Source organism: Urocampus carinirostris, chromosome 10 (genome assembly GCF_059441175.1).
Source record: "Urocampus carinirostris isolate Australia breed hairy pipefish chromosome 10, RoL_Ucar_1.0, whole genome shotgun sequence".
NCBI classification, from domain to species: domain Eukaryota; kingdom Metazoa; phylum Chordata; class Actinopteri; order Syngnathiformes; family Syngnathidae; genus Urocampus; species Urocampus carinirostris.
This window is the reverse complement of record NC_142358.1, coordinates 11,867,108-11,881,015: the sequence shown is the minus strand read 5'-3', so window position 1 is coordinate 11,881,015 and position 13,908 is coordinate 11,867,108. Positions and strand designations below refer to the sequence as shown.

Below are 13,908 nucleotides of genomic sequence, written 5' to 3'. Positions count from 1 at the left end.
TTCAAATGACACTGAACAGTATGTTTAATTACAATATAATTCATAATACCCCCAGTTTTTACACATCCAAAGAAAGATAGAAAATGGTAGCTTAGCAAAATAAGTGATTCGATTCAGTTGTACATTGAAAGTAATGCTAGATGAATAGCTCGTGTTTAGACAACTGTCTACTGCATAACACGAACTGAACACACAACCTTACCTCAGATTATTGCTTGAACCCAACTCCCATTAGTCAGAAGCTAAAAGCAGGAATAACCAATCATAAACTGGCTCACATTAAGCAGTCATAGAAAATTACATGCACAGTAAAGATGTATAAGAGTCCTTAAAACGATGAACGTGCACACAAAAGATGATGGAAATAAGAGCGCATCTATGTCAAGTCATATTTATTTGTAAAGCCATTAATCACAAAGAGTCTCAAAGGGCTGCACAGACCACAGACTATTATTACACCATCCCCTGATCTAAAACCTACATGAGGGCAAGGAAAAACTCAAAAACCTCAACAGGAGGAAAAGGAAGAAATCTGAAAAGGGACTGCACATGAGGTAATCCGCCTTCCACGATGACCAGGCTGCAATGCATGTTGCAATAACAAATAATACACAGACATAGTAAACATGAAATACAGGTTATTCATATGCTATAGGATAGAAGTGTGTTTTATGCCTAGATTTAAACAATTCCACTGAGGTTGCAGATCGAATCTCAGGGGGAAGAGCATTCCACTTGCAATCACTAGTATACAAGCATTTTCAGAGTGAAGGCTCTGGACCAGAACACAGGGGGAAATTAAATCTGAAAGATATGAGGGAGTAAGTCCATGCATGATTTTGTATAGTATCAACAGAACCTTAAAATCACTTTTTAAGCTAACATGCATTCTTTTTTGGCACGCTTACCGAAAATGGTAAATTTGCATTAAATTACTCTAATAGGCACACACGTTACATGCATGGAGGATATAGAGCGCTAATGGTTACAGGCAATCCCTCGTTTAGCGTGGCTAATGAAGACCAGAACCCCCGCAATGTACAAAAAAAAAAAAAAAATGGCTCCAAGTTGTCCTACCCATTTTAAATTTATACTATGCCAGGCCTCGCTCACAGGAATTGACCAGAGATAACGAATCACGGTCGCACGGGTTGTTTATTTTAGGCAGAAAGGAAAAACAAATATATAAAATCAGATTTGCTCTCTTAGCCCCGGGTCTCGGCAATAGTTGTCTGGGTATAATAGGTTTCGGCTAACACTACAGTTCATTTAAGGCAGGTCACGATGGTAGGCTTCAACATCCTAAACAAACAAGAAAAACAATGCCGTCTACTAGCCCAGGCGGTCAGCAATAGTTAACAGGGGATAATGGATCACAGCCACAATTGTGCATTTTACAGTGGCTAAAAAAGCACATCTCCAGACAAAAGTGCTTTCTGTGTTTTACTAGCAGCAATGTGGGTTTGGAGATAATTAATCATGGCATGAGTGGTTGATTTTAGACTGCCAAAGAAAAAGTCACCAGGTTCAATCAGCATACCCTGAATAAGTCATTTCTTTGTATGGCTCTTGATAACAAAATTATTCAAATGACTGCACAGGTCACTTTTACACAATCCCCTGATCTGTCTTTCTGCATCATTTTACCGCAATATGGATTTGGGTATAATAGATCGCAGTAGCATGAGTTCATTTTAAACAGAAATACAGTAAGTAGTAGTAAATCGCCGGGCCCAACTTTTGAAAGCCAAATTATGCAATCGGGAATAACAGATCATGGCCACGCAAAGGCAGCTCTTTAAGTAGAAATACAGTGACAGTATAAAAGTCACGAGCCCCCTTTTGCAGCAATTTGTAACTAGGCCTAATTGATCACGGCTGCACTATACAGTTCACTTTTAAATGTAACTATGTTTACGGTTTAAATTATTTTTAAATGGCCAGGCAATATGCTACCGGGGATAAAAGGTTGTGGACTATTTAAAGCCAGTGTGAAATGGTGCCTCATAAAACAGTACAAAAACCGTTAAAAAAAAAATTGAATACTGGTACCTCTACACTTCAGATTCGGTTAACAGTTTACCAATTAGTATTGCTAATAAGCGCTAAAGCGCACAACTAGCCCCACAAGTCATTCAAAAAGTAAACGAGAAAGCAAAGAGACTTGACCAGGGGGGGAGAAAATATATGATATCACACCACCATGAAAGAGGAGTTCATAGAAGAACTGCAGCTGTGATTCCATCAGCCGATTAGAAAAATGCAGTGCCATCTCATGGTCAAATATTATTAACAGCCCGCAAAGCAAAGAGGCGCAAAATCTACAGCATTGAAGGGTTATTTTAAGTCATCAGGATCGCACAACATTTCAATTTACCATTGACTTCTGTTTGGAACACGGCGATTAAGTTTGCAGCAGACACTTTATTTTTTTTACATTAAAAATACACATTTCCAAAAATGCCACATTCTCTCCACAAAAAAAACAAACATTTCAAATATTATACAGTTGAGCTGCATTATTAGATGATAAAATAGGCACAGGCATTGAGCTAGTAACAAAGTCTGTTGTCATGAAATAAAGGCTTTTTCCTCCCCAGGTCAGCGGAATCAAGTTAAGACACAAGTGTCATGGCCGTGTAGGCTTTGGACACAAGTGTGTCAAGTGCACCCGGCCAGCAGAGTAGAGATGTTGGTCAGACCAGGGTGTCTGCTGACATGCATACATTCCGGGGAAGAGAATTTGATAAAAGTAGCGCGGGTCTCCCGGGTGTGTGCTCTTGCTGCAGCGCCGGCCAAAATCTGCATTATTCTCAATATGGTGGACTCACTGGGAAAAAAACCCCATCAAGTGGCTGTTACCATTATGGAAATAGAGAACAGAAACGACCACGTACCTGCCAGTGAGGATGGCAGAAGCCAGACACCAGGCGGCCTCGTTTTCTGGGGTCAGGGGCTCCTGCAGGCATTGGCGGGCAAGGCAAAGGGCCGCCCCCGCCAACTGCACGGGGAGATATACCACACATTGGCCCTCCAGGAGCGACAATTCCAACAGGTAGCGAGCCATCCACACCATCTGATGCCAAACACCAACGTCATAGCACACAAGTATTGAAACATAAGATAACTAGACATGTAACTCACTGGAAAAATGCGGATTCAAGCCATTGATGGAAGCTAATGAAATGAAATGATCTGCTCTGCATTTATATAGCACTTTTCAAGTCAATGACTTCCCAAAACGCTTTACATTGTGCTTCACATTTCCCAATAGCGGCCATGCAGCCTGTAAGGCGCTAACCTGCTTATTGGGGGTATTAGGGGTTCAGTGTCTTACCCAAGGACACTTCGACATGTAACATGGACGAGCCGGGATTCGAACTGGGATCCCTTGATCCCAAGACGAGCGCGCTACCTCCTGAGCTACTGCTGCCCCAAAATCAATGGGTCAAATGACTTAGAACATCCCTCCAGGGAAAGACTAAAAATTAACATTTAACAAAAACAATTCAGAAAAAAAATGTGCTTAAGTATCAAGTCTGCACGTTCTGTTTTTCAAATTAAATTAAAACCCAAGGTGTTGAAAAAATGTGTGTACCATCCATATATATATATATATATATATATATATATATATATATATATATATAAATACATACATACGTACTTAAAGACATTCACATCTAAATGGTGGGTTCCAACCCCTGCTATAAAGATGGGGTGCGTAGTTGGAGGTGTCCTTAAAAAGTTAAAAACTTTATAAAGTATGTGTTAATATCCAACTGAGTTAAAAGAGCCCTTATGCTTTCATCACGTCTATTCAGGGCGGAAATAACCCCCAAAAAACAAGTTCATTCGAGTAGGTCTAATAAATGCACTCAAAACATGTGCTATTCTGCCATCTCCTGGCTTTAAGTCATGATTGCAGCCTTAAGTTTTCAAATGCCACATCTTTGAGGTATCCTTGCCATTTCGTGACATTGGCTGAAAATAGTATCTGCTGCTTTCTAGTGGCAGTTTTAAAATCTGAAACGGAAAAAATCTTTTTTAATGGAGGAAGGGTTTAAATGCATGTACAAGAATGGATATTTCATACTACTGATATCAGTATCAACTGAAATAGTGGTATAGGTTTTAAAAATTGCCATAACAGGTAACGCCTGAAAGTGAGAAGGCAATAACAAAACATTGTGTACATGGGTATTGGCACATGCTAGATTGATACTTGAACACTGCAGCTATAAAGAAAGTCCCATTTACAGCAGTTAGATTTGTTTTGGCTTTTTTAATACCACATCAGGAACTTCCCTGAAAAGATGACTGAGTTGTCAAGTAATGATTTGTCTGAAATGGGGAAAACTTCACGAATTGAGCTCTTAGGGAAAGTATGACAAGATAGTTCGATCAGAAACTAAGACTTGCTGGTATTTATAAAAAAAAAATTAAAAGGTCACCTGAGCACTGGAACGGGCAACAGAGGCGAGAAGCAACAGGAAATGCAAAGGGGGGCAGTAGGAAAAGTTAAACTTGAGCGCAGTGAGGACTTTCCTCTCCATGCGCAGCAGCTGGTGCTTTGTGTAGGCGTGGTCCATCAAGTAGCACAGTCCAGATACCTAAGGAACGGAAGGGGGAGCACAGTCAAAGCAGATGTTATCTGAGGGAGGGGAGACGTTGGGTCGAGTAAACGCACTTCAGGTAGGAGAGACTCTTCTTTCTTGGCAGCCAGAAAGAGGCAAACGACGCTGACTAGCTGCAAGTTGCTGGTGGTCACCTTGATCAGACGCAAGGAGCGATCCAGGAGGTGAATGGCCAGATAGAGCGTCTCGTCCTGGAAGTGAAACTTCTCCTGATGGCGAACATGCACACGCAGCTTACAAGTTGGCATCACTTGAGTAGAAGTAAATCATAGGAGTACTTCATTTTGAGTTACCATTCAAAAAACTAACAATGGTCAACGGCAATGAATGAGTTCATGAAAATGGTACAGGGATGAAAAAGGTATTGAGGAAATATCACACACCTAATTTTGGATTTTGAAGGGAATACGATTTAGTTTAAACTAAGCATTGAGAGAGACATTGTTGAATATACGCAGTCATGATTCAAACACTTCATCGACAACTTTGAACACAATACCAGCATCAAATTTACAATGCATTTCTCTCATGGCCTTCAAAGTCCCATTTATCATCAAAAAATGCCAAAGTTGTTCCCTCATGCTTTTTTTGCATTTCCATCTTTCAGGATGACTTTCTCCATTCATCTCTGGTACCATGATTAAAAATGGTGTGATAATGAGATAGTCTAATGCAAATCCTTACCCTGTAAATACAGTAATCCTGCCCACAAACTACACCGATATTAATTCAAACGCACCACCTTAAATGCCTGATTCACTCTGGGAGTTCTCCCAATACTGCCTGCCGGACTTTCAAAACATTTTCAATTTGGCTCTATACCAGACCTCTAATTAATAGTTTGCGAGCCATATATAGCAATGTTCATGAGTACAAATGGCACGGGGATAAATTTTGACTACAGCATATTTCTCTGTGGCGTTTCAAAGTTGGGTAGTCGAACACTGATTTCAATGCATGCAGACAAGCCACAGTACAATTGGGGCACTTTCTCAACTACAGTTTAAAGTCGGGGTGTCATACCAACTTGCCCCGTTTTGGCAGTAGGTCGCCAAATAAATACTTTAATGGAATTATTAAACTATGCATGTTCACTGTTGAGAAATTTTACTATGAAAACAGACAGAAAGAACTGTAAACATGTAAAACCACCAGCAAACAACTTGGAGCAATTTGATTGGGTGAGCGGATCACTGCTCATAACACAAAGCACCGTTCTCTCAGTGCAGTCTGCACCGAAGGTAAATACGACAATATCCTTCCCGACTGCAATATTTTGTCACTTATTACAAAAGTACTTTGCTTGCACGTTTGTTTGAAACCATTATTGAGACAGAAATCACGGTCAAAAAAAAAGAAAAGTCAACACTCAAGTAACTGAGGGAGGGAGACACATTTTAAGTGTTGCGTTATTGATATGGAATACAGGCTCTGGCATTATTATAGATTTGATCAAATCAAATGACAGTGAAATAGAATGTGCTGAAGAATAAAAAAATTTGAATTTGGCTTAAGATATATGGTATTACTCTCAAATGTTTAAAAATTTGTGCTTTTATGGCTATTTGGGCCCAAAAGGTTCCTGACCCCTGCTCTATACAATTCACATAGGTGACTTATTTCATAACCATGAAATTCTCCAAAAGGTGACATTTTAATGCTTGATATACTTACATGGACTTCAATGAGCCAGTCGACCAGGACAACTCGTGTGGCATCAGTGAAATGTCGTGGCAGCTCACTCTTGGGCATAACGTGCACACTTTGACTCCTCTGCACACACAGAAAAAGATCATTAAAAGAAAAATCCAAGATTACAACCAAGGTTGCCAACTGTCTTAATCCATTTTGGTTTCAAAACCTGTATTTGTACTGCATGCCCAGTCGTGAATTGTGACAAACTTAATGCCATTTTCCACACACCCCATAAAATCATTAGGGCTTACAATTGCCATCAGTATTTGTTCGACGATTTATTCCAAAATTGTACAATGTGCTCAGCCTCACCATCATGTGCAAAAACACTTCCAAGCCGAAGGTGCGGTCCCATATGAGGCCCAGCTTCTCCAAGGCAGTCTCCACTTCATGGCGCAGTAGGCTGGGTACCAGCGCCTGGAGGCCGCGATTGTAAAGACGCGAAGGCTCCAAGAATTTGTCGCCTGCAAGCGAATCGAAATGACAACACAGGGATCGGGCACCAGCAAATAAGTACAGTTAAAAATATGGAATTTATATTGCTTTTGGCATTAATACTTTTGACAGGAATGCCAGATGTCCAAATGTTACTGAACCCCATCAAGATACCGTTGTTCATTTCAGCGGTCATCACCTGGTCCTAAAAACAAAGGAAGGAAGAGTTATTTTAACTAGTCTTTTGGAAGTGCATAAATTATACATAACACAATTGGGTCCAAAATAAAAAAATCATCTGATTAATTGATTCAATTTGACTGGTTTAGTACAAAATATCTCACTTTTGTAGGATCTCAAAATGATCTACCAGTGGTTTTGGGTCGTTTTCTACAATATTACATGTTAAGGTAGAAACAAAGAAATTTTTGGGGGAGTTGTTTGATACAATGTGAATCGTATTTTGGCAAGTTAGCTTTATATTTTTATGATGTTTAACCAAGTCCATGGCTTTGTTTTAAATATCTTTACTTGTCACTAAAAAAACCATACTAATATTTTTAGGAGGGTTCTTTTGTAATAAAGGTCAACTTGAACAAGTTTTAATTGGGGTTAAAAAAACAAAATGTCTATTTGTTGAGTCGTTTAAAACAGGCCAATTTGTGCATGTGTGTGGTTTGATAGTAAACAAAATACTGCTTTTATCAATTTTGTGTGCGTGCATGAGTGTGACGTGGTTGAGTGCAATAAGCCGCTTAAATTATTCTTTTCGTGGTTTAGGATAAACTGAGAAATCCTTTGAAAAAAATATCCCAATTTGGTTACATAAAATAAGCCAAATGAGATTTGAGTTTTGGGAGCAAAGGAAAAATATAACTGAACTGAGGTCTGTTTCTGCATGTCTTTTTAGCATGAAGGAAGATCGTCGACAGAAAATCTACAAACTAAAACTCAACGAGCCGTCATATTTTTTTAAAAAGTTAAAGGAGTAATCTTTATTCAATTCTAACTTTGTCATGGACTTAGCCATGTAGGGTACAACAGATTTTCACAACCCACTTTTGATAAGAGGAAAAGTCACTTTCCCATCTAAACACACGGTCTATAAAAATTTCAGTTGAACCCCCTGACTTCAAATAAATGAAATAAAACAAGAAATGCAGTTCTGAGATTAAAACCAATCAAGAGTGAGGATATGATCACAGCTACCCATTGAAGTTCCAGCTCCCTCTTCACAGGCACCAGTCCAGACTCTGAAACCTCCACTGGCTTCCAGCAATCACCGGCCATGAAGAGAGTTGGCAAAGTTCTTAGAAGGGCTCGCCTCTCGTCCGCCTGAAGGAAATAAGTCAAATGTCATACAAAAGGGACAGTGTATATTATTTGACTACTTAATGCTTTCAGTGCAACTGAAAAATGCTTAACAGGACAAGGAAAAATACAAACTACAAGACTCAAAGTAACCATAAAGCAACATTTTGCATCTAATCGTTTTGCCCAACCTTTGGCAAAGCATTTTGAAACCCCTAGCAGCAAGACAGTCAGTTATGACAGCTCCGGTCATAATTTAACAAGACCCAATATTACACGTTGGGTCTTGTTAAAGCCCCAACATGTAATATTAGCCCACCAAATGGCAGTGTTGTTTCATATGAGTGTGATACACAGTAAAGAGTGGCGGTAGGATGCCAGAAAAACATGGCGCTATTCCAAGAAGGGATTCCACGGTGGATACAAATTTGACCTATGATTTTTATTTAATTGAATTTAGGTTTATGTATATTTTCTAGCAGTATTCAAATAAATGTTTTAACTGAATGACAGCGTTTTCTTACCACTAGGAGGCAATAAACATAACTGTCCCATTAGGACAAATAAAATGTAAATTACTAAACCTATGAGTATTTTTCAAAATGCAAGTTTGTGTGACAAGCAAAAGATAAAACTTTGTTTAAATTGTTTTATTTTAATTTAAAAAAAATAAGTAACAACTAGAAGGCGCTAAATACTACACACATTCCCTGAGTAAAATGTTGATTGGACAACTGGCTATGTGGTCACTCCCAATTCAAATAGAATGCAATACAGTAGCTCTGTGTTGGTATCAATTAACTGAAAAAAGCTCGGTTCTTACCAAACCGTTACATACTGGTTTAAGTGCGAGAAATCTGATAGGATTTAACCCTCCAAACTTCACAATGCAAAAATATATACAAGTAAAATGTGCTTTTCACTTAGCAGATCAGGAAACAGCAACACATTTATTCAGGCACAGGACCTTGGTCAAACGTTTCTGGGGTGAAGTCTGTATTTCACAACTAATAAGATTGACAACAATTTTGGAAGGCTGTACCGATTGGAATATAGGACTCATAGCAGGCCAAAATTAACTTCTGAAAATCTTATAGCTAAATTTTAATAAAAAAACGCTAATTTACCAGTAGAAAAAAAACCTTTGCCTTTAAATGTTGGAGCTGTATGAAATTTTGAACTTTTTTATTACTGGCTGCCGCCATCTCATGGCTTGTGTCATCATTGCAGTCCGAGTCAGATCATGACTGATGAGCACACAAGTACATACAAGTATTTTAAACAAACTTGAAACAAGGTTTTATTTAGTTTGGATTGACGTTGACATTACTTAAAGCAGGCTTTTGCCTACTTACAAATTTTAATGCTTAGAAATAAGACGTGGGGACCAGCATGAACGTACTCCACCAAAACCAACCCCCCAATTCTACTTAACATGTTCTGCCCCAAACATCTTTGTTAAAATATCAACGCAGATGGGTAGTTAAAAAATTAAAAGGGATCTTTAAATTCAAGTACACTCGACACGACAGTTCAAACAATAACATTAGACTTTGTCTTTAAAGCTTTCCCTCAAAATAAGGCCATTAAAACTAATAGCTGTAAATGTTTTTGGGTAATTTTGAACAACGTATTCACCCTGTGGTATGTCCATTTACATTTCTTGTAATTAAATTATAGTTTTGATTTTATACACGGACTCTCGTGGATAAACAGCTATAGCTAACTAACACCCCCCATATAAGAACATTTTAATAAGAAAATTAAGAATTTTCCCTTTTAAAAGTACAAAATCTGACATGTTTTTCACAGGACTTGTTTGTTTCAATTATCATGTATTTACCATACCGGTTCTCCCCAGGACGGGGTGAATTACTGTGGGTTACTGTTGCTCACTGACCTTGTGTAAGTCCAACAGAGCCTTGGAGTCGCAGAACCCAGCCCTGGCCATGTTCACAGCCGGAGACGACGTTCCCTGCCTGGCCACTGCAGCTACTTACGCACGGCTTCGACGGAGGACAGCAACACAAACACGCCATCGCCCGCTCACACTGGTGCCAATTATAAAGGAGATTTCAGGTGGGTCAGGCAGGGATGATTGGAGGGATGGCGTCACAAGTGTATCGCGAGACAACGACTTCAGTCCTCACTTATCGCGATAGCTCTAATTCATACAAAAATAAGGACACATGACTTGTGGGGTACAAAGATCTTTGACCTAATCAGCCACGCAATGAATTTAAATGTAAGCCAGATAAAACATAACTTATCAGTCGCTCTCCTATAAAGATACATAATCAAGAAACACTATTCACACTGTAATATAAATATAAATAACAGGGCTGGAGTGGGCCCCCTTTTCAGCCCGCGAGTTTTATACCTAAAGCCAGTCAACTTAGACATAGAGGAGGAAGTTGAATGGATGAAAAAGGAGCGAGCTTTTATGAAAAAATAAATAAATAAAACTCAGCTGTATGTTGATAACTTATCAGAAAAAATTACTATTTTAATTCAATAGGAAATTATAAAAAGATTCTAATGCAGATGAAAACATATTTACCAACAGTATGTAGAGTATGGGTCCTTTGAAATCAAATGTACATTTGCCTTCCCACAGATTGTTAGGCTTTACACTAAACTCTTATAAAGTGGCTTTACTACACACATTTTAAGTCAAGTTTATTTGTACAGCCCTTAATCACAAGGAGACTCAAAGGGCTGCACAGACCACAGCAAACTAGAGTATTATTAAACCATCCCCTGATCTAAAACCTACTTAAAACATCAAAATCCTCCTAAGCAAAGCACTGGTCTCTGCAACCTTTTTGATGATCATGTCATTGTCTAAAGATGAGAATTTCCCTTTTGTGGTGTACGTCGGCATGAAGGCCTCCAAAGGTTCCTGAGACAGTGCGCTTCATAGCCTAATTTTAAAGCAGAGAAGCTCCGCTCACATGCAACCTGGGTAGAGGAAAGGCTAAAAAGGAACTAATATGCCAGCCTAATGACATGGTAGGCTTTTGTGAGGTTATATTGTGAGAGGACCTGTTTTCCGCATTTATTCCTCTTTTTCAAATTTTTACATGCTTTTCGTTCCCTTTTCTCATTTCCCTTGCATTCTCTTGATTCTTCTTGCCTTCGACCTTTTCTTCATTCCTTAATTACTGTTTTCTCTTTCTGCCTTCGTTTTTTTCATCTTCTGTTGTTTCCTATTTAATAGTTTACCCACCCAGCTTTATTTTAAAAGTAATTGTGTGCGTAATGTTACATAATCATTTTAAATTTACGAATAAAAGCAACAAAAACAACCTGCTTTTGGGAACTGAGCCCGCTCTTTTTAGAAAGAGCCACTTCTCGAAAACGAAACGGCGTTCCCATCACTATGAACTTATTTGAGAGAAAGGAGATACCAGGTAAAGGCAGTTAACTGCTAAATTCTGCAAACACATAGCACAACACACCATCACAGAAAAGTAAGACGGATAATGAGTGAAATGAACGACAACAGTCCTTCTTTTAACGTGCGTCTTTTTCTTTTAACTCCTACGAGCACCTTTCTGCTATCCATTATACCTGACTCATATCATTCACACTGTTCTGTACTAATTTTACAGCTACCGAAAATAGGAGTGGTGGTGGGCTAAACCGACTAAACATTTGGGAGGGGAGAATTCCCCCAGATGGTAAAACTCACCGTATCTGCTTTGATGTTGGCATCAGTGTTCCCTGTAATTTTCATCAGGTCTGAACGTTCACACTAAGTCTGTGAGCATCCCTGGAACATCAATCCCAAGTGTGGCAACCAAATCATAAGCAAACATGTCATATGCTTAAAAAAATGCACATTCGAATGAATTGACTAAATGTACTATTGGAAAGGTTGTAAGACCCACAAATGTCAGTTGTTTTTACAACAACATTGACATGACATTTTTTTTTTTTAAAGTATCATTTGTTTATTTCGTCAGTTTCTCAATGCAGAACTGTAATTCATCACACAAGATTGACTTGATAAACACGGAAATAATTTGAATGCAACACGAGACCAATCAGACCCCCCAAAGGGACCGTCTTTTCTCTTTTTTTCTGGATTTTTTTCTTGTTTTCCCCAGCTTTTTTCTTTTTCCTTTTTAAAATAAAATCCAGTTTGCCTTTTCCCCCCTCCTTTTTTCCCTTGAGTTTTTACTTCTTTTGTTCTATCTGTTCTCTTCTATTTGTTTCTTCCATGCATCTGTCTATCCATCCATCATCAGTACTGCTTATCCTCAATAGGGCCACAGGGGTGCGGGAGCCCATCCCAGCCATCTTCGGGCAGTGGGCAGAGGACACCCTGAACTGCTTGACAGCCAGTCGCAGGGCACACAGAGACTTACAGCTCTCTTCCTTGTTTCTTTTAATTCCTCTGGGCTTTTGCTTCTTTTTCTTGCTTTTTTTTTCCTTATTGTCTCCTGCTTTTTCTCTTATCCCTTTTTGTCTTAGCTTTTTACTTCTTCATTTTTTTTTTCTTTATCCCGCATCACTCTTTCATTTTTGTACATGTTACATAAAGTTTTTTATTATAGGGATTAAAGCAATAAAATCAATCTGAAGAGCCATTTAGAAGCAGAAAGAGTCAGTCCATTTTAGTTAGCCGAGTTAGCTAGATTCGGTTCCAAAATTTAAAGTAGGCCCGTTTCCCCCCCACAATTTTATTGTACAATACGCATTACATCACTTGTGGCTTTCATATTTTAGTTGAATAACAAACTGACGACATTACGTTCTTGTGTAAAATGTTAAAAGCTCATCGTACAGTGAAGGACTTTGCGGTTCGTATATTTTTGTGACTATATTAAAATTATGTATCTATTTGATACCGGCAACTGGTTAAAAATAGAATTCTAATACTTTTTCCAAATTTAAACACCAAGATTTTTGGCTTTATTCTGGTATTTCAGACAGCAGGCACTGTATTTTGAAACAAGACTAAGTCTTTGTGCAGGGATGTACCGCTCCGAAGATCACATTGGATTTCCATTTTGGTAAGTTGGCCACCTCGTTTTCAACAAGCACAGGTTTTGTTTTAATATTCTGGAAATGGAAAGTGTTTTGCGTGTAAAATGGAGTGCATGATAAAATCTATGGCTTTTTAATGTCACAAGGATGGATGGATGATGTATATTTAAATAGTGTACAGAAATTTTTAAATCTAAACACACGGGAAAGTTCAGCAAAATATTTACCAGTGCATCATCATTTCAAATTTTAGAAACTACTATCTTGTGACAGTTTTCCTCATTACATTGTCTTGCAAAAGGTGGGCTGGTCCTGTCCAATTCGAACAGTTTCTTGCCTTTAAAAAGATTGCTTTTTAGGCATTTTTATAAGCTCTCCGAGCCTTAATTATAATTAGCCAACACAAACCAAGAAAATAGGGGGACTAATGTTACACCAGTATCCGGTGAGACATTCCTGATTGATGGTTCACATTCAAATACAGAGAAGCAAAGTAAAGCTGCAAATCAAATCCGACAACACCTGCACACCTCTCACACTACCTCTCCATCAATGTGTTTTTATGGATTCACACACAATAGGAGGAGGCACTTGTTGTGCCAGCCTATGCCTTGCAGGAGAGGTCCACTTGCATGTAAAGCCAAAAAGCTTTCATTGCTTTAAAGCGTGGTCAGCAGCAAGGGTCAGTGTATGGCTTGACAGTAAGAAAAAACAAAACAAAAAAACAATTAAAAATAAACTTAACAGCATTCTCTTTAGCACGTGGCAGCAAACATAGGCAAATCCACATCAGCGTTCATCAGTGCAGTAGTTTTAATGTCCGCATTGTGACCCC

At 38.7% G+C, this 13,908-nt stretch overlaps 1 protein-coding gene across 1 annotated transcript; it reads right to left on the bottom strand.

Annotated features, from left to right (window-relative positions):
• Positions 1-2,404: 2,404 nt before the first annotated feature.
• Positions 2,405-10,160, bottom strand: ccnp (cyclin P). Its single transcript, XM_088346283.1, has 9 exons — positions 9,979-10,160; positions 7,977-8,102; positions 6,891-6,972; positions 6,645-6,796; positions 6,312-6,410; positions 4,691-4,846; positions 4,455-4,613; positions 2,898-3,076; positions 2,405-2,830 (listed from the first exon to the last, which is right to left on the bottom strand). Exons 1-9 carry the CDS (start codon positions 10,027-10,029, stop codon positions 2,662-2,664), a joined length of 1,173 nt encoding a protein of 390 aa, XP_088202409.1. The 5' UTR covers positions 10,030-10,160; the 3' UTR covers positions 2,405-2,661.
• Between the last annotated feature and the right edge of the window lie 3,748 nt (positions 10,161-13,908).

Excerpts from the sequence above, each read along its gene's own strand:
- ccnp (XM_088346283.1), bottom strand. The coding sequence starts at position 10,029 with ATGGCCAGGGCTGGGTTCTGCGACTCCAAGGCTCTGTTGGACTTACAC. Across the intron at positions 6,797-6,890 it reads ATCTGGCATTCCTGTCAAAA|GCGACAAATTCTTGGAGCCT; the intron begins GTATTAATGCCA and ends ATTCGCTTGCAG. Across the intron at positions 4,614-4,690 it reads AAGAGTCTCTCCTACCTGAA|GTATCTGGACTGTGCTACTT; the intron begins GTGCGTTTACTC and ends TCCGTTCCTTAG.